This window comes from Amyelois transitella, chromosome 21 (genome assembly GCF_032362555.1).
Source record: "Amyelois transitella isolate CPQ chromosome 21, ilAmyTran1.1, whole genome shotgun sequence".
Classification (NCBI taxonomy): Eukaryota; Metazoa; Arthropoda; class Insecta; order Lepidoptera; family Pyralidae; genus Amyelois; species Amyelois transitella.
The window spans coordinates 400180-425839 of record NC_083524.1 but is presented as its reverse complement, the minus strand read 5'-3'; the positions used below and the strand labels follow the sequence as shown (position 1 = coordinate 425839).

Here is a 25660-nt window from a genome sequence, read left to right as displayed (position 1 = left end):
CTACCGCGTAAAAGAAAGAGATGACATCTGACACTCAATTAAAAAGAGATTTTGCATTAAAAACTGGTCGGAATAATGACGGAACCTGATGGATAATCTGAATCGGAAATCGAATTTGGGACCTTTGGTTCACGAGTAAGTTTGTGAAATGAAGTTTACAAAATTATGTTTTTATTAGTTCCACACTATTACTTCGCCGAACACATAGAAACGCCGCCAAATATTTACTTCTTTGATAAGGACTTACCAAATTAAAATTATATACACATAAATATAGTCAGGTCTATATCCCTTGGGGGTAGACAGAGCCAACAGTCTCGAAAAGCCTGAAGGGCCACGTTCAGCTGTATGGTTTCATAATGGAACATTCAAATAGTGACAGGTTGCTACTAGCTTGTCGCCTTCAAAAGGAATCCTAAGTTTATAATTTTAAGTAATACACGATCAAAAATATAACAATATTCTTAACAACTTGAGAATTTCCCGAAAAAAAAAGGCGCCAACATAAAACACTTTACATTTGTGGGTCTTCAAATTCAAAATGGCATCCCGAAGTCTATAAATATAATGACGTCAATTTGTCTCTTAAAAAGTGGCGCGAATAAATGTGAAATTTCTCGAATTTTTACAAAGTAATAAAAAGTTATGAAAGCCATTGGAGCGTTGGAGCCTGCGGGCCAATCGTATTTTGTTATTACTATTGTTATTATAACCTACTTTGACTTTATTTCCCTTACGTTTCAATTATAAACTTGGGATTCTTCTTTAAGGCGATGGGCTAGCAACCTGTCACGTCACTATTTGAATCTCAATTCTATCTGAAAGCCAAACAGCTGAACGTGGCCTATCAGTCTTTTTAAGATTGTTGGCTCTGTCTACCCCGCAAGGGAAGACGTGATTATATGTATGTATGTACGTTTTAATTAGTGTAATTTTGTAATTTTCTGTTTTTCTTTTTCTTATGGTGCAATAAAGAGTCTTATCTATCTATCTAATTAAAGTTGTATGTTTAATAGTTGTAAATATATTGTACAAACAACATAAGATTTTTATAGTTATACTAGCTGTCCCGGCAAACGTTGTTTTGCCATATAATTAAATTTTAAAGTAATTTCTAGTTAAAAAAAATGTTAAGGGTGGACAATTCTTATCACTAAGGGTTATGAAAAATAGATGTTGGCCGATTCTCAGACCAACTCAATATGCTCACGAAATTTCATGAGAATCGGTCAGGCCGTTTCGGAAGATTACGGGAACGTATGTAGGTAGATACATTGTGACACGAAAATTTTATATATACCTAAGATTTTAAACTATTGTGTTACTGTTTTGATTTAGAGTCTTATTTAATAAGTAATACAGCTGCATATAAAATATCAGGAAATGAATTTATCAATACGAGTAAGTTCCAAAAATGGATAAGCAAATTTATTGTAAGTCATATCTTTAGTATGTAAATGAGTAAATTATATCTACTTATATTAGTTGTTGTAATAAATTATCTTTTTTGATAATGATTTGTTTTATTTATACCGTCAAAAAGCGAATCATTAGGTTTGCATTAAATTACTTAATTTCTTTATAATGAAAAGAAACGATTTTAATCGCGTTGCATTATACTGTGGCGACATCTATATGCCATAAGTCACAAAAATAAAAAATAAAATCACGCGGCGCTATCAGGCAAAAACAGCGAAAAACGTAAATCGCGCAAGCAAAGATTTCACGGATTGGAGCATTTACATATATATACTACTCTGTCAAGAAAGTAGCAGGAAAAGAACAATAATACACAAACTGTTTGTTATTCATCCAAATTTATTTTATCACCTTCAAAATATGCTCCTTTAGAAACGATACACTTACGCCAACGAATAATCCAATCATCAAAACAATTTTTAAACGCTGTTTCCGGAATTGAGGTCAGTTCTCGCCGCGAATTCTCTTTTATGTCTTCTACCGATTGAAAACGGGTGCCACAAAGTGGTAATTTGAGTTTAGGAAAAAGAAAAAAGTCGGCTGGAGCCATATCTAGTGAATATGGTGGTTGCTCGATGGTATTTGTTGAGTGTTTGGTTAAAAATTCGTTCACAATGATGGCCTTGTGCGAAGGTGCATTATCATGGTGCAAAATCCAAGAATTTTCTTTCCACAAATCTGGCCTTTTTCGTCGGATTTGCTCTCTTAAACGCCGCATAACACTCAAATAATATTCTTTATTTACCGTTTGACCTTCCGGCAAGAATTCCGAGTGCACAACACCGCGATAGTCAAAGAAAACAGTCAACATGACTTTGACTTTTGAACGACTTTGGCGACTTTTTCGGTTTCGGTTCAGTTGGAAGGCGCCACTCCGAAGCTTGTTGACTAGTTTGCATGTCAAACTCGTAAACCCACGTCTCGTCACCAGTAACAATGCGTTTCATGAATGTTGGGTCGGAATTGACTCGTTCTAGCATGTCCTCAGCGACTCTCCTGCGATTGAGTTTTTGAAAAAAATTCAGGTCTTTTGGGACTAGCCGAGCGGCAACATGTTTCATACCCAAATTATTAGTTAAAATGGTACGGATCGACTCGTGAGATACAGAAAGTTCGGTGGCTATCTCTCTCAAAGTTGAATGAGGATTTTCAGTCACTATTTCCTTCACTTTTGCGATGTTAACTTCAGTTGCAGACGTTGATGGCCTACCAGAGCGAGGCAAATCTTCCATCACATCTCGACCGCTTTTGAACGCTTTGTACCACTCATAAGCACGAGTTTTTGATAAAGTCGATTCACCGTAAGCCTTCTGTAACATTTTCAGTGACTCCGAACACGATATTCCATTGGCAATGCAAAATTTAAGACAAACTCTTTGTTCGATGTTTTTATCCATTATGAAATTAGCAATACACACTAGATATGATATAACTAAAAATAGCACTGTCAGTGTTGCCAGTATGATTTCCCAAAAAAGGACTGTTGACTTTCTGAAAAAGTACGGTTTTCAACTTCAAGGTACGGTTGGGTCGGGATTCTGCAAAAACTAGATTTTTTTCCTTCGAGTTGGCTGTCTGCGACCATAGGTTAGAAAAAAGCGATATAATATAATTGATTTACAAATGAATTTGTTCGATATTGGCAATCGGTAATAATATTCTACTTTATTATCTAGTTCTTGCAGAAGTATCCCGACCCGTATGGTTTTGCTGAAATGTTGAAAAATGCTCGTAAAATAATAATTTAACTTACCACGAGTTTATAAATAAATAACTTGCTAATACATGCTTGAAGTTTCAATAGTTTGGATATGTTTCATTCTGTCTGTAGACATGCTTTACTTCATTCCAAAATACGTAATACTTAGCCTGCACCCATGCTCAATGCAAGTTAATAGTTTTCATTTCAATCTACAAAATTGGTAATATTTCTCTACAGATACAATAAACATTTATTTAGGTATGTCGAAATCATAAGTTTTTAAAGTATCACTTCACTACTAAATCACATTAATTTGAGTACTGTATCTTCTTATTTAACATAAAAGTGCTGGGTTCAAAATTTTTTATACCACCTTGTTGTTGTATAGATGAACTAGTAGCCATTAATGCGGCAATAGTTTCGGTATTGAGGCGATTCCGATGTTCAGTCTTTATCAGCTTTAGTTTGCTAAATACTCTTTCCACTGAGGCATTAGAAAAAGGCAAACTTAATAGAAATCCTATCAGAATTTTTAAATTTTTGAATTTTTCTGTGCCACCAATGTCTTTTAATTTAAACACTTTTGTCCAAAAATCAGCAGCATTCATTTGAATCGATATACTGTCGTCCAAACTTGTCAGATCTAATAAACAGTACTCCCGCCATTCGTTTATTAATGCATTTTTATTCAGATATGTGGGGGCTAAAAAAGGAAATCTGTTTAAAATTGAATTTATCATTTGTGGATCAAAGGATTTCATAATTTTTGGTTGGACTATTTGGATTATGTCATAAATTGGGTCTGTAAATATAAATCTTTGTTTTATTTGTTCTATAACTTCAACATAAAATGCCAGGCAATCTAGTTTGAATCTTTCCAGGTCCTCTTTTCTAACCTCATTTTCAACCTCGTTGAGGCTTGAGTTCACAAGAACACCAAGGTACAAATTTTCCAAAGGCAAGTACAACCTTGGGTTTTTATGTTCGATCTCTAGAGGAGGCGTGTTTTTGACGTGATGTAAATCAATGAAGTTACTTGCAATGGTGCGGATGAGCCCTTCTACGGCTGGTTTCAGTTTATGAAGTAATGGCGATTCAGACTGAAAAGTAATATTGAAGTCATTTAACAGGTCTAGCACATATGCCATGAACTCGAGATAAAATTTTGTAAACTGGTTACGCAAACTGGAAATTATACTTTCAGTTATTCTGGATGGATCTTCCACGATTTCAAGTCTGAAATAGGCTTCCAGGGCAGGATACTGTTCCAGCGTTCGGTCGACACATGCCTTCAAAGAAAGCCACCGAGTTGTTGCCGGCAAAAGAATCTGATGAATTTCTGTTTGGTAGAAGCGTTGCATTTCTGCAAGCTTCTGTTGTCGATTGTGGCTGCGGCTGAAATGGGAACCAATGTTCCGTAACATATCTTCTACTGATTTTGGCAGTTTTAGACAAGCCTTAGAGGCAGCCAAATGAATCATATGGCAAGAGCAGCGGACACACACTATGTTAGGAAGTCTTTCTTTCAATTTGGCGAACACAGAATTATATTCACCCACCATTACGTTCGTCGTGTCTGAAGAAAATCCCACTAAGTTTTCTAGTGGGATTTTTTTAGTTTCAACGCTCTGTATTAATGCGTTATACAAGTCATCAGCCGTACCTGAAGCCATTTCCAGCAAATCGAAGAATTCTGTTTCTATTTTAAATTCTTTGTTACAATATATTACTGTCATCGCACATTGTTTTTTTGTTCCAACATCAGTTGTTTCATCCATTATTAGGCAAAAGAAATTACCGAGTTGTTTTAAATAATCATGCAAAGTACTTCGAAGACTGGGCCCTAAAATTTGTGTTACAACTGCTGTTGCTTTCGTACGACCCATCTTCATCTTCTGAGCAATTTTCGAATCAGGGCAAATGTCCGCTATTAAGCTAACTAGAGTGTCTGATAAGAGGAATGGTAAATTATTTGTAGCCAGCATTGCAGCAATTTTAAGTTCACCTCTTTTTGCTGAGAGATCTTCATCTGATGGTTTTAATGATTCTTTAATATTTGATGTGGATTTAATCGCTTTCATTATTGATTTGTGTTTATCAGTTTCAGAGTGCCGTATCAAGTGCGGCTTGTGGTTGGGTAACGTAGTTTGACAGTATTTGCATTTTGCACTGATTGTGCCTTTAACTGTGTCTGAAACTAGCCACTCTGAGAGTTCTTTAATTTCCAACCATTTCTCGCTAAAAACATATAAATGTTTTTCAGTCTTATCCGATGCTTTTTTAGATTTGATTGGAATATTTTTTTTATGCTCGTCATTACTTGTTGCTATCTGGATTCCTTCATTTTCGTTACAAGTATCAAGTAAGGCTTGTGGTTTTTTTTTGTAAGATGGATTTGATTTGTCTAGCAGACTGAAACCGTTGGAATGATTTGATTCTTGTGGCTGGGTAGGTTTTGTTAGTGCGTCAGTACATAAAGGGCCAGGTATGCTAGGACTTAAACATTTCTTCTTAGTTGAATGATCAGGTTTAGTAGTCTGGTTACTATTTTGAGAGTTGTTATTATCAGGAGGGCTACGTTTTCGCTTCGTTATAAATCTGTCCATTTTCCAACACCTGCGTTTAGACAAAAAACATGCCATCCATCACACACAGCTCCATGCAAAGGTACGGTAAGGTACGGATATATAGTTTAGTTTGAAAGGGACATTAAATAGAAACAATATAAATATATAAGCTACTAGCTTCCGCCCGCGGCTCCGCCCGCGTTAAAAGTATCCTATTACCCAAGTCAGCTCATACCCTGTCTGTATACCAAGTTTCATCTAAATCCGTTAAGTAGTTTCAGCGTGATTGACGGACAAACATCCAAACAAACAAACTTTCACATTTATAATATTAGTGTGATATAAGCATGTGACGGCGCCATCTGTTCATGAAAGTTCTAACAATTTAAATAACTTAGATTTTCAATTGTCTTCATTTCTATCTGATTCATTGTGTTCTGTGCATTCCGCAAACTTTTACTTTGACCGTTTACAGAGTATATACGTTCACAATATTAATAATTTTCTTATTAAAAATGTAGGTAAGTATAGGTAGAAAAGAAAGTTATGAAACAAAAATATTGAAACAAAGTATAATTTCGTATTATTGAATATCAAATATTAGAATCACATGCATTCATACAATTGGCTACGTGCCAGCCTTCGGAAAAATATTTACAAAAAAATATTCATTACTTTAAATTCGCGCGAAAACAGCCACGTCACATTACAATTTCTCGCCAATCAGTGAACGCTGTTTGAAACTGACAGGTGACGTTTTGCTTGACATTTTCTGTGAGATGTATGTGACGTATCACAATATATCCACAGATAAAAAAGACAAATCTATTTTGCGAAAATAAAATATTTAAAATTTCTTATAAAGCGATATCCATTGTGCCATTATTATTTGGTTACAAGCTATCTCAAGTATCATATTTAACATATTTGATGTTTCATCGTTACAACTATCAAATAGCCAATTACTTAAATGAATTTATGTGATATACGTAAATACTCCGGAATTTTCTAAATTCGGTTGTTAATTCACAAGATGGCAACCCCAACAAAACATTAAAAAAACAGGATTTTTAGCATCAAACTTATCTGTTTCATTTTGACGCTAGTGGTGATTATTAATTTTATATGTCGACCAGAAATATAGCAGACTTTGCCACACTGCGGATAAAAAAAGCAACAAAAAAAAATTACTGGCAACAAGGCTAAAAAAAATGTTACCATAACCCGACAATATTCAGTAATCAGTGTTGCTCTATGGTCTTGCTTGTTCCTACATCTTCTAAAATAAGTCTGATTATATTTGACAATTTGACAGTTTACTCAATATGACATACCTATTTGGTGTTGCTTTGCTAAAAAGGACTGATATAAAATATATATTTACGAAAATGAACACTATTTTAATCAACAGTTTTGGCTACTCAAAAATTTCATTGAAACACTTATATTTTTATGGTATTTTAACAATTGTTAAGTCAACAAATAACAATCGCATTAATTTCTTTGCATGTATTTTTAAATCAAAAAGAAAATATAAATTTATATTTCGCTTTTTTATTTTTTATGGTAACCCTGAAAATCATGTCATGTCATGGCGTCGGATGATTTAGCATCTTTTTAGCATTTAATGTTTTTTAAAGCATATGTTATATAAAAACAATTCCAAATTTACAAAGTTAAATAATCTTAGCAAATTCTAATTTGTCTCACATAGCCAAATCGCCTCTATCGCGACTATGAAGTCGCCCTATTAAAAAGGGACAGCCGGCCCCCGTACTACCTATCTCGCTCGGGTCGTTTTTTCGCTAGGTATCTATCAGTTATCAATCCTGTTTAGGGTATAATGTTATTGTGTAAAATGCATAATTAGCGCCCTCGTTGACAGGTCTGCGATATTTCTGGTCGACCTATAAATAATTTATTATATCAAACGTCCAAGGCGATTAAATATAGTTCTACCCTTGACCATCAGATCGGAACAGATAGTTTGCAAAATTTTAAGTTGTTTGTCAGTATCTATTTAATAAGAATGAATGAAAGGCAATAAACCACACCTTGGCTGTGGTGATAAGAAAAGAAATAGCATTGTCATTTAGTCACACAACTTTGCCTTCTTGCCATGCAAACAAAAATCATGCATGAAAAATGCAAACCATCATCAACATTAACTTACCTTGACTTAACTTTTCTTCCGTCTCGAGATTCGTATTGTTTTCTCAATCAGTTATGTGATTATCCGAACAACAGAACGCAGTACTTTATATTAAAACCAAATTCTAATCATACTTGTGAAAATAAGTTGTGTAAATATTTAGTTCGATCTCGGTTTCAGATTGACTATTTGACATTTGGTGATAGTCCCGCCAATTCTTTGAGTCCTGCAGACCGCAGACTATATTTTGTTTTTTTTTTTAAGTTCATCGTTTCTTAGTAAGAAAGGCAATGAATGTAATCCAAACAGCTAAGTCTTATTTGTTTGGAAGAAAAAAGTTTTTTGAACACAAATTCAGAATGTTGAGCAAAACATAAAAAGGCGATTTTTTATTGTTTTTTACCCTTTGTAGGTTGTAGTGAAAAATAAACTACTAATATGGAAAAGGTACGAAAAAGGTACGGTCTGAACTGAGGTACGATAGTGGTACGGTTGTGTGATGAATAGTACGGAAAACCGTACTTTTTGGTACGGTCTGGCAACGCTGAGCACTGTATTTAATGTAAACAACAGATGCAACTCAAACTCCGCGCCAAAATGGAAAACAGTTGTGCCAATCTAACAACAACAAAAAAAACAAAAATTTGAATTTGGAACCATAAATAAATAATCCATTCCCGATACTTTTCTGACAGAATGTACTACCTCCGACACAACATCGTCTGTCGCGCGGTTCCCCAGGCGTCACACCTAGCCCGCGGAAGATCTTCCCTTTGGTGGCGGTCGAGCCGAATCATCGCTCCCGCTACAGTTACACATTCAGTTGTCTGAATGTCCTTAGTCATCTTGTACAACATATGTGGGAAAGAGTTGCTTCATTCATGAATCTACAAAACTAAGCTTTTGCACTAGCACACAAAGCAGCTTTTTGTGTGTATGTTGTATATGTACGTACACGTAAACTAGGGGCGATCGGTTACACGTGGCGTGAATGGCAAACGTGAGGGGTAGACGGGCGTTTTTTAACAGACTTCAAATGTTTACGGCCTCTGTGGCGCAGCGGTAGTACGCTTGTCTGTGACGCCGGAGGTCCCGGGTTCGAATCCCGGCCAGGGCATGATGAGAAAAGAACTTTTTCTGATTAGCCTGGGTCTTGGATGTCTATCTATATAAATATTTATTATAAAAATAGTGTGTGTGCGTGTGGTTCCCGGCACCAATACAAAAAAGAATAGGACCACTCCATCTCTTTCTCATGGATGTCATAAAAGGCGACTTAGGGATAGGCTTACAAACTTGGGATTCTTTTTTAGGCGATGGGCTAGCAACCTGTCACTATTTGAATCTCAATTCTATCATTAAGCCAAATAGCTGAACGTGGCCATTCAGTCTTTTCAAGATTGTTGGCTCTGTCTATCCCGCAAAGGATATAGACGTGACGATATGTATGTATGTATAAAAATATAGTATCGTTGAGTTAGTATCTCGTAACACAAGTCTCGAACTTTTTTCAAGGCTAACTCAATCTCTGTAATTTTTCCCGTATATATTTACCCCGTGTGGTTCCCGGCACCATTGAAAAAAAGAATAGCACCACTCCATCTCTTTCCCATGGATGTCGTAAAAGGCGACTACGGGATAGGCTTACAGGCTTGGGATTCTTCTTTTAGGCGATGGGCTAGCAACCAGTCACTATTTAAATCTCATTAAGCCAAATAGATGAACGTGGCTATTCAGTCTTTTCAAGACTGTTGGCTCTGTCTACCCCGCAAGGGATATAGACGTGACTATATGTATGTATAAAACTAAATGAAAATAAAAACGCGGCGTTTATAAAACCGCTCGTCTGCTCGCCGCGGTATGTTGATCCTGAATTTGGAATGCCAGACGCACATTCACACCTGCACCGGTTGTACAACAAAGCAATTGTTCGTGTGTTTTCTGTGTTATTTTGTAAAACGGTAATGTTTACAATTGCTTTTGGGGTGTAACGTTCAACAATTAATGAAAATTTCAACAATTTAGAAACGATTGTGGAAGGTTAGGCTTATTTTGAACACTGGTTATTTTAATACGTCGTGGTTGAAACAGATTTGAGTTAAGTGCTTATAATATAAGTCTACTAGAGGCCGCCCGCGACTTCGTCCGCGTGGAATCATTCCCGCGGGAACTCCGGAATAAAAAGTTGCCTATATGTTATTCTGGGTCTTCAGCCACCTACATATCAAATTTCATCGTAATCGGTTCAGTAGTTTTTGCGTGAAAGAGCAACAAACATCCATACTGACATACAAACTTTTGTATTTACAATATTAGTAGGATCTTTTTATTTTTACCTGGTTAAAAATAGTGAGACCTGTACATTCAAGTAACTGAATACATATCATGATCCTGTTTTATGTTCCTATTCAAAGTAAAACTGGAATTGATTCGTCTAAAGACATCATACTCAATTCCATCTTAAAGCCAAACAGCTGAACGTGGCCTACTAGTCTTTACAAGACTGTTGGCTCTGTCTACCCCGCAAGGGATATAGGCGTGATTATATGTATGTATAAAGACATCACTTACCCACTATAATGCATGCAGTGCCCATCTATACTTATATTATAAAGCTGAAGAGTTTGTTTGTTTGAACGCGCTAATCTCAGGAACTACAGATTCGAATTTAAAAATTTTTTTTGGGTCGAATAATCCATTTATCGAGAAAGGCTCGATATAACATCACGCTTCAACTATAAGGAGCAAAGAAATAATGAAATATGTGAAAAAAAAAACGGGGGAAATTATTCATCCTTGAAGGCTTCAATGATGCCCATAATAACTATTCCACGCGGACGAAGTCGCGGGCACAGCTAGTCGTTTATAACTTTTCCATAAAAAAAATCCTGCAGGAATTCATACTGACATCACTTTTTAGGCGAAATAACTCGACATTTGGAAAACTTTATTTTGTAAAGAAATCTTTCAGGTAAGTATTGGAAATACGCGAAGAATAAAACTTCACATAGAGTTGGAAAAATTCTCCACCTTGCAGATATGGTGAATGCTTTTCAGCCGAGTCGTTGACTTCTCGTGCCTTCCCCAATTGGATAAGTCCACTGTTTTGATGATATTTTATCACACACATGCACACAAATAATCACGTCTTTATCCTCTGCGGGGTAGATAGAGCCAACAGTCTTGAAAAGACAGATGGCCACGTTCAGCTGTTTGGCTTAATGATAATAGTGACAGGTTCAAAAGTATCCCAAGTTTGTAAGTCTATCCCTTAGTCGCCTTTTACGACATCCATGGGAAAGAGATGTAGTCATCTGACGACTATTACAAAAAAGTCTCAGCATCGTAGAATAAATTAATAGATTTAAAAAAACTTAACTTAGTTAATTAAAAAACTCAGCATCGAATATCCTTTTACGTTCGCCTCATAAGAGAACAACTATTTTGAGAATCCTTGCATCCGTCCATCCGGAGCCCGGATAAAAAAATGCGTAATGCGTAAAAAGGTACAGGTTCGAATCCCACCTCGGCCATGTACCAATGACTATTGTCAAAGTTACGTACATACATACATACCTACATATAATCACGTCTATATCCCTTGCGGGGTAGACAGAGCCAACAGTCTTGTAAAGACTGATAGGCCACGTTCAGCTATTTGGCTTTAAGATAGAATTGAGGTTCAAATAGTGAAAGGTTGCTAGCCAATCGCCTAAAAAAGAATCTCAAGTATGTGTAAGCCTATCCCTTAGTCGCCTTTTACGACATCCATGGGAAAGAGATGGAGTGGTCCCATTCTTTTTTGTATTGGTGCCGGGAACCACACGTACATTAGTTTAAATACTAACCGATACTCTTACGGTCAGGGTAAATATCTCGAGGAAACCACCACATTCAGGCTACTGGATGTGTCACTTAACTACACGACGGATTTTGATGCAGTTTTTTTTAACTATATAAGTAGAGTGATTCAAGAGGAAGATTTATATGTATATAGTAAATGATTCCCGTGCGAAGCCGGGTCGGGTCGCTAATTGTATTAAGAGCTAATCGCGCATAGATACCAATTAAAAAAAATTGGAGCTTCTAAATTATGTAATTAAATTAGACAAGTAAAATAATTAAGGAACGGCCTCTGTGGCGCAGCGGTTGTATGCTTGTCTGTGACACCGGAGCTCCCGGGTTCCAATCCCGGCCAGGGCATGATGAGAAAAGAATTTGACTGATTGGCCCGGGTCTTGGATGTTTATCTATGTATATATTGAGTTAGTATCTCGTAACACAAGTCTCAAGCTTACTTCGAGGCTATCTCAATCTGTGTAATTTGTCCCATATATTTATATTTATAAGCCATTTTTTTAACTTACTTTATTGTTATTTTTTTTACGTTGGTGCCCACGGAGACGCTTCCCCATCGCCTAAAAGAAGAATCCCAAGTTTATAAGCCTACCCCTTAGTCGCCTTTTACGACATCCATGGGAGAGTGATGGAGTGGTCCTATTCTTTTTTTATTGGTGCCGGGAACCACACGGCACAAAAAGTCAAACAGCGATAGTTTTTCGCGCGATAAAAACGGCGTCGCGCGTGCTATCCGAGCGACGGGGGCTGTAAGTAAATCAAGTCGTAACCACCTCCTTCTGACCTCCATTACCTTGCAGTATGCACTAGACAATTACTGCAAGATTACGGTGATAAGCTATTGCTATTATTAAGGCCTTAAATGAAAATTAATGTCAGCTATTCATGAACTATTTCTACTTGGACGAAATAAAAAAAATGGGATTCTTAGAATACCTAATAAAACACGACGTTTTGACAAATGCCTGAAAATTCCAGGAATGTTCACTTGTGGGACAGAGTAAGCTTTGCTTGAAGCTAACATTTCAAGTTAATTAAAAAAAGTGAAGTTATTTTTTCGCCATTTTGAATTTTAATGATGTTCCGTTTTTAGAAAGAAAGTATTAAAGTTGGCCTTAATGAATCGTCAAAAGTATGTGACTTTCTTTTTAATCACAAAAAGGTTGAAGTACTTACATATAGGTCATACATACTAGGTATATAGGTATATATATATATGTATATAGGTATATAGGGTATACGTAGTTGGGTTTGTACATTCTTATATGTCATGTTCATAAACAGCTTCATTTTTACATTAGCAATGCAACAATATTTATTTAATAACTTATATAAACTTCCAACAAGTACATAAAAAGACCAATTTCTTGGGTAAGGAAAATTGTATAATTGACTTAAATCGGACCGAAGAGAAGCACTGACGTTGAGTGACAAACCTAATTGTACAATTTGACATCGGTAAAGTTATTTCGCAAGTCTTAATTCTCGTTTCCCAATAGGAATTACATAAAATATTTCATTTAAATTACCTAGGTGTCAACTAAGTAAATTGGCGTAGCTGCCATGAATTATTACATTTATCACACAAATATTAATTGGCGAAGTTTTTCCGTTAAGGAATCTTTTTTTTTTTTTGAAAATTTGGCGGCCTCTCTGGCGCAGCGGTAATACGCTTGTCTGTGACACCGGAGGTCCCGGATTCGAATCCCAGTCAGGGCATGATGAGAAACGAACTATCTCTGATTGGTCTGGGTCTTGGATGTTTATCTATACAAGTATTTATTATAAAATATAGTATTGTGGAGTTAGTATCTCGTAACACAAGTTTCGAACTTTCGTATATAAATATATACGAAAGTTCGAAACTTGTGTTGTTATGAGGTCCCCAGCGGCCACCTTGAAGCTAAAATAATGATCAATATTATTAGGACAAAGAGAACAGTCATTTATGATTTTTTTTTATTTCAAATGAACTAAGAATACAATTTACTGACCCTGGGTTCGAAGCATAGCAGTCGAGGATAAATCGGGAAACATGCAAAGATGAGAGATGTAAAAAGAGATTAAAAGAGATAGAAATATAGAATTTGCCTAAACAGAAAGAGAGACATATTTATAAAGACCGAACGGAAGGCTAACCAGCCTGAAAATTGTATATGTCATCAGCATTCCTGTCCAAATATAAGTTCCTGTTGGGTATCCTCTTGCAAATTTGCTGTTTATTGGCATAATAACATCGGTATACCTGAAAAAGTATCTTAATTAAACCAGTAAGTCTAACCTTTAAGACTAATCTCAATAGGTCAGTCAAGAATATGCTGCAGTGTAGTTTGTTACCGCTTGTTCTGCACTGACGCTGAAAGCGGCAGTAAACATAGGTTTAAGTTATTTATTTGACATCAACCGATGTTGCGAAACCAAAAGATATGACAATTATTAAGTGATGTGAAGTATCGCATAAATCAATGAATGATTTCTTTTTAAATTAAGAAACCACATTATAATTTTGAGTAAAGATAACCACGTGGTTTCAGGCAGAGAATAATGCAACCAGTTCTGTAGCATCTGTGGTTGTCATCATGTAATCACGTCTTTATCGCTTGCGGGGTAGACGGAGCCAACAGTCATCAAAAGACTTAGACCACGTTCAGCTGTTTGGCAAAATTATAGTATTGAGATTCAAATAGTGACAGGTTACTAGTCCATCGCCTAAAAGAGCAATCCTAAATATATAAGCCTATCTCTTAGTCGCCTTTTCCGACATTCATGGGACAAAAATGGAGTCGGAGTCTTTACCTAAATCCGACTTATATTATAAATGCGAAAGTTTGTGATTATGTCAGTATGGATCTTTGTTACTCTTTCACGCAAAAACTATTTAACCGATTACGATGAAATTTGGTATGTAGGTAGCTGAAGACCCAGAATAACAAATAGGCTACTTTTTATCCCGGAGTTCCCGCGGGATTGATAGGGTTTCCATGCGGACGAAGTCGCGGGCGACCTCTAGTTCATCATAATTATATAATACACTATATATATCTGTTACAAAAATGAAATACCTTTCCACCTGGCGGTTCATATCTCGCTCTCCGAGCCGACTTGATTATAAGGCCGCTATAACCACACCAATTCAGAATGCAATTCTTCTGCAGCGGCACCACAAAATTGCCAGTCTTCAACAGCACTTTCGCATCTGTCATCACCGCTTCTCGCAACACGAGTTTGTCATTGAACGATATGAACGAATTCGCATCACAATTGACATATCCTTCTATACTCTCCTCGCAAATAAACTCATCTTGTGACAGAATATTCGTCTCGTTCGGCCTAACTATTGCTCCGGTGTCAATTAGTTTTACATGTATATCATTGGTATCATCCTTGCTATGACACACTTTGCCTCCGTCATCATAAACTAAACAATCAACACCGTAAAATCTTTTATCATTAATATTACTATTGAGAAATAGTAGTTTATCAATGTTCTTCATATGATTGTATCTTACATTTTGACAGTCAAATTTGTCTTTAGCCTTGTAACAACCTTTCAATACCATACTTGGTTCTGTTATTTGTGTTAACGAAGTCAAGTGCATCACTTCACACGTTAGCCCTGTGCAGTTGTAGAATATTTGAAATTTTTGCGGTATGTACGGATCGTGTGATGGCAACACCCCGCTTTTGATGTCGGCGTTGCGGCGTGTTGATGGCAATACTTTGCATACAGGTTTCTGATCCTGAAACATTTTAAGAAAAACAAGAGATAACAGATTATAAGAATCTGAGGAATTAAAAAATATTCTAGGTAAATTGAACATTGTTTTATTCACAGGGGCAAAGTATAATGTTGAAATGATGCTTATAATTTCAAAGTCTTAAATTATCTTGTATTATATACTAGCTATGCCCGCGACTTCATACGCGTGGAATAGTTATTTTGGGCGTCATTGAAGCCCTCAAGGATGAATCATTTTCCCCGTTTCTTCCACTTCTTATTATTTTTTTGCTTCTTATAGTTGCAGCGTGATGTTAAATAGCCTAAAGCCTTTCTCGATAAATGGTCTAATCACCGCAAAAAGAATTCAGTAGCAACCTATCACTTTATTCTGGATCTCATCCATATAGCTAAACATTGCATCTCGAGGCTACAGTCTCTGTCTTTCCCGTAAGGCATAAAGACTACACATATGGCATCTAACCATTGTGTCCAGTCTCGTTAGCCATATATCCATCAACATACATAATACATACATAAAATCACGCCTCTTTCCCGGAGGGGTAGGCAGAGACTACCTCTTCCCACTTGCCACGATCTCTGCACACTTCCTTCGCTTCATCCACATTCATAACTCTCTTCATGCAAGCTCGGCGGTTTCGGGTACTCTATAGAATATAGATTCCATCAACAATATAGAATTTTCAATTGACACTGTTCTTGACCACGCCAAAGGCATGTCAGAACCTCTAATAATGACCACTGACATTGCACATCTTGTTAGAACAATAGAACATACTGTTAACACGTCTGGTATTGCAAATTAATATTTGTAACAATGTACAGTCAACTTAATAACAACCTACCCAAATTCACTGCAAATCCGCTTCTATTACCACGTCATAGAGTTTCATGGAGGTTAACTTGATATGCGGTTGACTGTACCACGCTGGTTACATGCTAGGTGAGCTAACAATTTCATAGTTGACAATGTTCTATACAGATTCTGGGTCGAAGCCTATAGAAATTAGAATCCAATTCCCATGGTCAAAGCTTCAGAAAGGACGAGTTTGTATATGCTGCATGCTATCAGAATTTCTAGATACACACACAATACGTCTTCACACCTTACGGGATACAAAGAGTCAATATCCACAATGTACCACGCTCAGATAGATGACTTAATGATGGCATTGAAATTACAAGATGAAAGATTTGTAAAGAAAAATAAATTGATATATTTTTTTAGTTATGAATGAATGAATGAATTTATTACATACATACATACATATGGTCACGTCTATATCCCTTGCGGGGTAGACAGAGCCAACAGTCTTGAAAAGACTGAATGGCCACGTTCAGCTATTTGGCTTAATGATAGAATTGAGATTCAAATTGTGACAGGTTGCTAGCCCATCGCCTAAAAAAATCCCAAGTTTGTAAGCCTATCCCTTAATCGCCTTTTACGACATCCATGGGAAAGAGATGGAGTGGTCCTATTCTTTTTTGTATTGGTGCCGGGAACCACACAGCACTGAATTTATTTATTTATTTAAGTAAGTAACAAAAGACTCATAATATGTTAGTAGTGCTTATTACCCGTAGTTTTTATACTTATAGTATGCGCGTTTAATAACTTTAGTATTTATAAATAATTTTAACTTTTAAACCGTGTGGTTCCCGGCACTAATAAACAAAAGAATAGGACTACTCCATCTCGTTCCCATGGATGTCGTAAAAGGCGACTAAAGGATATACTTATAAACTTGGAATTCTTCATTTAGGCGATGGGCTTGCAACCTGTCACTATTTAAATCTCAATTCTGTCATTAAGCCAAACAGCTGAACGTGGCCTACCATTATTTTCAAGAATGTTGGCTCTGTCTACCCTGCAAGTGATAAAGCCTTGATTATACGTATGTATGTTTAACTATTCAGCATTTCTCAAATATGACAGTAGAAAAAAAAACGACACTTGACTCTTACATATCTAATACAACTGTCTTTGATACGAGTAAATATTATATTACCTTATCTAAAATGCATACGACGTCACTGCTATATCTCTGGAACAAAAACATTTAACTTTTATTTTGACCACCTTCAAAAAAAAGGTGGTTCTCAAATTGACTTGTATGTGTATTTGTTTGGATGTATGTGTATTCAAATTTAAATTCAAAATTTTTGTTCATTATATATTATAGGATACCTACTTCATGTCGCTTAATAATTGTCAAATATTTTTGTTTCACAACATTATACTATGTATGTTTCCTCGATTATCTCGCGATTCGTTTTAGACCTCGCAGAAAGTTTTACAAATTTGACCTTCCTCAAAAATGGAGGATATCGAATCAAATCTTTTTTTACAAAAATTACAGTTCCAATGTACAGTATAATGTCTATTATAGGCGCAGCGGTAGTGCGCTGTCTATAACATCGGAGGTCCTGGGTTTGAATCCCGGCCAGGATATGACATGAACGATTTTTTTTCCGATTGGCTTTGGATTTTTATCTATATAAGTATTTATTAAATTATCTATCGTTGAGTTAGTATCTCGTACAAGTTTCGAACTAACTTCGTGGCTAACTCAATCTGTGTAATTTATATACCCAGACTGAGTTAGCCACCTATTGAAACCTATTTATTTATGTATATATTGTTTATTTATTGTAGTTTATATGTATTATATTATAATTTTTATATTTTGTGTAGGTATAAATATATTTATTCAGTTTGACCCCACATGAAGTTCTCTGTCAAACCCAATGGTTGACTGGTAGATAATTCTTCTAGCATTAAGTCCGCCAATTGTGCTACACAATTGTATTTTGTGCAATGAAGTTTAAATAAATAAATCAATAATTTATCCCGTGTATGGGTATAGATATACATTATATTTTAAAATTTACACTCATACAAACATAATTATCTATATAATATCACGCCTCAAATCTGTGTAAAGTAATTTTATAATTATTTAGGATTAGGATGTTAGGTTTTCTCAATGGTACACACAATGCCGTACCATAAACTATATTCATGAACACTTACCGCATCTGACCCGTAGAATAAACATTGCAATATGGAAACGAAAACAAAACATATTAACTCCATGTTTCATACAACAAATAGGTTCTGTCTACCCCGGAACAGTTAGAAATATGTACAATTCTCTAACATGCAATATAAGATTTGATCCAAATATTAAGAACTGAGGTATTCAAATAGAAATTGTTGGATATAATAAAAAACAGATTGCTGTGCCGTGATATAAAATGAGGCACTATCGACCCCACTAGCAAAAAGATGTAAGATCCTCAGCACATGTACAAAAATCATGAAAAAAATTACAGTACGAGTAGCAATAAAACACTCTACTTCGACAATAAAAAGACTCTGTCCACCTCGGTATGATAAGGACGTGAGATTACGAGTACGTGTATAAAATTCACGTGAAACTAAACCTACATATATACGATAGCAATAAAAAGTTATCCGATGTAAAGTGTCACGCTCCGACGCACGCTAATGTAAAACAGATTGGAAATGTTCAAAGTTAGCGTAAATTGAAACATTCTTACATACATACATATACTTACGTCTATATCCCTTGCGGGGTAGACAGAGCCAACAGTCGTGAAAAGACTGACTGGCCACGTTCAGCTGTTCGGCTTAATGATAGAATTGAGATTCAAATAGTTACAGGTTGCTAGCCCGTGGCCTAAAAGAAGAATCCCAAATTTATAAGCCTATCCCTTAGTCGCCTTTTACGACATCCATGGGAAAGAGGAGTCGTCCTAATCCATTTTTTTATTGGTCCTGGGAACCACACGGCACAACATTTAAACATTCTTCTTAGAAATATATACGCTGTTTCGCGGTGCAGACTTAGACTAAATCTAATCTTAATATATAAAAGAGGAGACTGACTGACTTATTGACTAACATATTTTTTTATTCAATATTGGATTAGGCATTTGTCTTCCATCTCACCTGATAGTAAGGGACGATGAAGACAAATATGTTACATGCCTTTCCAAGTGATACCCATTCATACTACTTTTGAATGTTCTATTTATTCTATCACTAGAGGCCGCCCGCGATTTCGTCCGCGTGGAAACCCAATCATAACGTACCAATCAATCCCGCTCCAAACCCAAATAATCACGTCTATCTTTGCGGGGTAGGCAGAGCCAACAGTTTTCAAAAGACTGTAAGACCACGTTCTGCTGTATTGAGATTCGAATAGTGACAGGTATCACCTAAAAGAAGATACCCAAGTTTACGAGCCTATTCTTTAGTCGACTATTACGACATCCATGGGAACGAAATGGAGTGGCCCATTTTGGTTTTATCGGTGCCGGAAACCATACGGCATCTAGGTTCCATCATTAAAGCAAACGCTAAACGCAGCCTTCTAGTCTTGTGATTAACTTTGGACGGCCTCTGTGGCGCAGCGCTTGTCTGTGACACCAGGGGTCCCGGGTTCGAATCCCGGCCAGGGCATGATAAGAAACGAACTTTCTCTGATTGGCCTGGGTCTTGGATGTTTATCTATACAAGTACATACATACATACATATGGTCACGTCTAAATCCCTTGCGGGGTAGACAGAGCCAACAGTCTTGAAAAGATTGAATGGCCACGTTCAGCTATTTGGCTTAATGATAGAATTGAGATTCAAATAGTAACAGGTTGCTAGCCCATCGCCTAAAGAAGAATCCCAAGTTTGTAAGCCTATCTATCCCTTAGTCGCCTTTTACGACATCTATGGGAAAGAGATGAAGTGGTCCTATTTTTTTTTTCATTGGTGCCGGGAACCACACAACAATCTATACAAGTATTTTTTATAAATATAGTATCGTTGAGTTAGTATCTCGTAACACAAGTGTCGAACTTACTTCGAGGCTAACTCAATCAGTGTTATTTGTCCCGTATATATTTATTTATAACTCTGTCCATCCCGTAAGGTATAAAGACCGTATCCGTGCTATTATTTCACGGCTGCAAATAGTGACTGCTCTTCAAATATTTAACGTAAATAGAAATGTTTCTAAGCCTAATTACGTGTGTTTCCTTATTTGCGCCCCTCGAAGAGTCCCGGAGTTTATTTACTTCGGGATAATGACTCTATCCCGATATCCCGAATTCACAAGACAAACTTTGACGTTGAATTGATATATTAAGTGTGGAATAACAATATCAAGACGAGTATCACATTTTGGGCGTTTTGATTACCTAATACAAAATGCGCAGAGAAATTAAAAAAACATGTATATCTAATATACTCGTATGTTTATTACGAGCTTGCATGAAGAGAGCTATGAATTTGGATGAAGCGAAAGAAGTATACAGAGATCGTGGCAAGTGGAAAGATGTAGTATCTGCCTACCCCTCCGGGAAAAAAGCGTGATTTTATGTATGTATGTAAAACTAATATTTTTTACTGTTATTGTACCATAATATGAATAAAATATTACAATGCCGTGTGGTTCCCGGCACTAATAGAAAAAATAATAGGACCACTCCATCTCTTTTCCATGGATGTTGTAAAAGGCGACTAAGTTATAGGCTTATTAACTTGGGATTCTTCTTTTAGGCGATGAGCTAGCAACCTGTCAATATTTGAATTTCAATCAAAAATTTATTATCAACCCAAACAGCTGAACGTGGCCTATCAGTCTTCCAAGACAGCTGGCTCTGACTACCCCGCAAGGGATATAGACGTGATTAAATGTATGTGTGTAAAAACAATTTTAATGATCAAACGTTTTAGTTAAGTTCCTTTCCTCTTAAAATCGTGTCTCTTTAAAATAAAATCAAAATATCAAATATAAATATATATCTTTTTGTTCATCTTAATAAAATTTGGCAATCTTGAAGTACATTCATAGTAGACCGGCCAATCTGTGCCAAGTGGAACAAGCCGCGGTGATGATAGCTCAGACCTCTTGTCCGCTTGATTAAGAGGGGTTCTCATCAGAGAGATTCCTCTTTGAATTTTAATAAGTGAAAACCTAATTTATACGATTTTGGAATCAATAACTTTGAGACTCCTTGAAGATAATGTTTATTTTACATATATCGTTCGGAATATTACCATGGACCGTTTTAATAAAATTCTCTTAGACTTAGGCTTGCAAAATTCAAGCTTACATGAAAAGTTTCGGTGTATCCCACTAGTACCATTTAATTGTCCCATAGTGGGACAGGTAAGACGATTTTGTCCCATGGGACAAGTGACACTTACGAAATCCTCTCAGTAATGAATTCAAAATTCAAATTCAAACAATTTTATTCATTTTTATAGGATACTTCATATCGCTTAATAATAGTAAAATCTTTTGGTTTCACAACATTGGTTGATGTCAAATAAATTACTTAAACCTAAGTTTACTGCCGCTTCCAAGGCGTCAGTGCAGAAGAAGCGGTAACTAACTGCACTGCAGCATTTCCTTCAACAACGTTAACTTCATCTAGATGAAGCAAGAAATAACTAAAAATCAAAGGAAAGATGTAGTCTCTGCACAACCCTCTGGGGAAGAGACGTGATCATAGATATGCATGTAGACATTGGAAAGTTGGAAGAAGAATGCATATACAAGAAAGAATGAAAAACGAATGGAAAAGGTTTTGGCGAAAAGTGATATCATAGCATGTTTAACCGACGAGCTTGCATGAAGAGAGTAATGAATGTGGATGAACCGAAAGAAGTATGCAGGGAACGTGGCAATTGAAAAGATGTAGTCTCTGCCTACCCCTTTAAGGAAAGAGGTGAAATTTTATGAATTTAAGAAGACATATCATAAATATTCTGTGATACGATAATGAATTCAAATCCATACCTACATAAGACTTATAATCTAGTGAAGTTGCCATAAAAGTTAAATCTTTGCTTGACAAATTTTTCTAATAAAACAGCAACACAATATTTTTGAAAGGAATATTGAAGCATTTTTTATTAAATATGTGGACAAGAGAGAATATTGGCTTCGTTTTCCAAATGACATACTTTAGAATCAAGTTACAAAACTTTAGATAACTTTTATAATATCTATGTTAGTCTCTGAAAAGTTTCCTCAGTAAGATTTTCCGAACGATAGTCATGAAATAAATGGGTCGGCGGTCTAGTGGTTAACGTGCCCAACTAAAATGCGCAAGTCTGTAAATGACTGGTTTTGTGAGTTATGCAAATTAGTTCTACATTCATTCATGTTTTTTATTGTAGACAATGTGCATTCGTCCACGATTTAGATTTAAGAGATCTATGTATATTTGTAAATTGACGTCTGATGAAAATGCTGCAGTGTAGTTTGTTCCGCCGCTTCTTCTACACATGCGCTTTGGAAACGGTAGTAGTTATAATTAGATTAATGTTGTGTGACGTAAATAAGTGATACCTTGTATCCAATTTTGAAAATAAATCTATTCTAGTTTGAGTGCTAACCGATGCTCTAATGGTGAGGGAGAACATCGTAAAACCTGCACATTCAGGCAACTGAATGTGTAACTGTAGCGGGAGCGATGATTCGGCTCGACCGCCACCAAAGGGAAGATCTTCCGCCAGGCTAGGTGTGACGCCTGGGGAACCGCGGCTCATTGAACCATATGACACTTTTAATTTAGGAGTAAGTAATAATAAATTCTGTACGTAAACTTAAAAAAATATTTAATTAACAACATTTAATTACTGCTTGCTTATAACCTGTGTGCGAACGAACTTTTGCAAAAGTTCGTTTCAATGTTTTTTGTCGCCATTTTGGTTTACCAAGGCAGAAAGCTAACTTTGAAGCGTACATACTTAATAATCTTACTTACCTTCGCTTTGCATTTTTAAGTAAAAAGTTCCGTGTGGTTCCCGGTACCATTAGAAAAAAAAAAGAAAAGGACCACTCCATCTCGTTCCCATGTATGTCGTAAAAGGCGACTAAGGGCATTTATACTTGGGATTTTTCTTTTAGGCGACTGGCTAGCAACCTGTCACTATTTGATATCTCAATTCCAACATTTAGCCATAAAACTGAACGTTAGGGCTTTCGGTCTTTTCAAGTCTTGGTTCTGTCTTCCCCGTAAGTGATAAAAAACGTATCTACATACCTACATATACTCATAATTGTTTCTAAAATAGCGACGTTGATTAATTGAAGCAATTGTCGTCAATTTTCACTAATTTTCTTATTGAAAATTGCGGACTTCTATCTAATTGGGAAGAAATCTTTGTAACCAATGTTTTTCGTAGAAAAATATATTAGATTTGAATTATATTCCTTACTTATTTTATTTTTCTGAAATTTTACTTTAACTAATCGGAATGAGAATTTTTTTGTTCATTTGTTTTGCTGTAAACGAAAATTTATAAGTTTTATTTCACTAGTTCAATATAAATCTTATGTACTAAATCGTTTTACGCGGACGTAATGTTATAAAGCTGAAGAGTTTGTTTGTTTCTTTGTTAAAACGCCCTAATCTCAGGAACTACTGGTTCGAATTGAAAAATTCTTCATGCGTTGAATAGACTATTTATCGAGGAAAGCTTTAGGGTATATAACATCACGCTGCAACTATAAGGAGCAAAGAAATAATGGAAAATGTGAAAAAAACGGGGAAAATGATTCATCCTTAAGGGCTTCTATGATGCCCATAATAACTTTTCCACGCGGACGAAGTCGCGGGCACAGCTAGTATAACATAAGCATAGAGATTGAAATAAGAATGTCGGTCCAATTTCTATGAGCTGTGGCATTGTGTCAAGAGCATGTTCAAATATAGAACGCCTTTGTTCGTTTATTCATTACGGTATAAGTGGCCAGTGTTATTGCTCATATGTATATGTAAGAAAATCCTTCTTAGTAATATTGCACGCATAAAGTACCTAATAAAATTGTTTTATGAAAATGTCACGAAGTTTTTAGGTTAGGTCGAGATTTAACAAGAGTTTAGTCAGTATTTATATAATTTATCTGAATTTTAAAGTGAAAATGTCCGCAATTAATCAAAGACAATGATTAAAAAGATTAATACTCGCTTATAACGACGCTGCGCTAATAACTTTAATTTATTTGTTAATTGTTTGTTTTACGAAATAAGCAACCCTGTCTCTCGGCAAAACAATTTTTCCCCAGTCAACTTTAACAACTTGTGTTATAAATCACGAGGTGGTAACAGATGTAAAGAAATCTTTTTAAAAATAAATTGTGTACTAAAAGTTTCAGTATACCGTGTGGTTCCCGGCACTAATAGAAAAAAGAATAGGGCCACTCCATCTCTTTTCTGTGGATGTCGTAAAAGGCGACTTAAGAATAGGCTTATTAACTTGGGATTCTTTTTTTAGGCGATGGGCTAGCAACCTGTCACTATTTGAATCTCAATTCTTTCATCTAACAGCTGAACGTGGCTTATCGGTTTTGCAAGACTGTTGGCTATGTCTATCCCGCAAAGGATGAAGACGTGATTATAATTATGTACATATGTTTGTATCATTTTATTAATTAGATACAATTTATAATATTTATTTATTTTAAATTACTTCTGAATATAAATCGTCAATTTTTATATTATTGTTATATTCGTCACTAGCTGTTGCCCGCGACGTCGTCCGCGTAAATTTCAAATTTTTCCGAGTAAACTTATTTGCAGGCAAACTCATGCCTTGAGTTCATTCAAATGACGATAACTTTTTTTAGTGAACCGATTTTGATGAAACAAACTTTAAATGTTTTTCTGAGTTAAAACAAAGCAAGTGGTGTTGTGGTGGCAAAGTTTTAAGTAAATCGGTTCAGCACTTTCGGAGATAAGCATGATCATACATACAGAGATATAAACCTTCGCACCGTTCCATATTATCAGAATTAAATATGTGCCTATTCATAAGCAGTAACTGCAATTCAACTGATGCACTTAATGATATGCAATAAAGATTTTGTATTGAATTGATAAATGACTTTCACAAAACACGTAAAGACTACAGCTGACACACACTACGCCGTATCTTTGTTCTAAGACCAGCATGTAGGCTACCTGTTGCCACAGTACATACATACTATTGACGGCCTCTGTGGCGCAGTGGAAGTACGCTTGTCTGTGACACCGGAGGTCCCGGGTTCGAATCCCGGCCAGGGAATAATGAGAAAACAACTTTTTCTGATTGGCTTGGGTCTTGGATGTTTATCTATGTATACAA

At 36.0% G+C, this 25660-nt stretch overlaps 4 protein-coding genes across 4 annotated transcripts in view; all 4 read right to left on the bottom strand.

The window, feature by feature from the left end:
• Positions 1 to 25660, bottom strand: part of LOC106140036 (phospholipid-transporting ATPase ABCA1) — a 262166-nt gene that overhangs the window by 199546 nt on the left and 36960 nt on the right. The gene's annotated exons all lie outside the window — the stretch shown is intronic.
• On the bottom strand, positions 2942 to 8408 carry LOC132903092 (uncharacterized). The gene is made up of 2 exons (XM_060950416.1): positions 7922 to 8408; positions 2942 to 5797 (listed from the first exon to the last, which is right to left on the bottom strand). The coding sequence occupies exon 2, from the start codon at positions 5785 to 5787 to the stop codon at positions 3490 to 3492; it is 2298 nt and encodes a 765-aa protein (XP_060806399.1). The 5' UTR covers positions 5788 to 5797; positions 7922 to 8408; the 3' UTR covers positions 2942 to 3489.
• Positions 9648 to 25660, bottom strand: part of LOC106140922 (cytochrome b5-like) — a 92177-nt gene continuing 76164 nt past the window's right edge. The window contains exon 5 of the transcript XR_009657314.1: positions 9648 to 9701. The gene's annotated coding sequence lies outside the window, so the exon portion shown is untranslated. The remainder of the gene's footprint in view (positions 9702 to 25660) is intronic.
• Positions 13870 to 16252, bottom strand: LOC106136741 (uncharacterized). Its single transcript, XM_013337383.2, has 3 exons — positions 16244 to 16252; positions 14821 to 15498; positions 13870 to 14003 (listed from the first exon to the last, which is right to left on the bottom strand). Exons 1-3 carry the CDS (start codon positions 16250 to 16252, stop codon positions 13893 to 13895), a joined length of 798 nt encoding a protein of 265 aa, XP_013192837.2. The 3' UTR covers positions 13870 to 13892.

Excerpts from the sequence above, each read along its gene's own strand:
- LOC132903092 (XM_060950416.1), bottom strand. The coding sequence starts at position 5,787 with ATGGACAGATTTATAACGAAGCGAAAACGTAGCCCTCCTGATAATAAC.
- LOC106136741 (XM_013337383.2), bottom strand. Across the intron at positions 14,004-14,820 it reads ATGAACCGCCAGGTGGAAAG|GTATACCGATGTTATTATGC; the intron begins GTATTTCATTTT and ends ATACTTTTTCAG.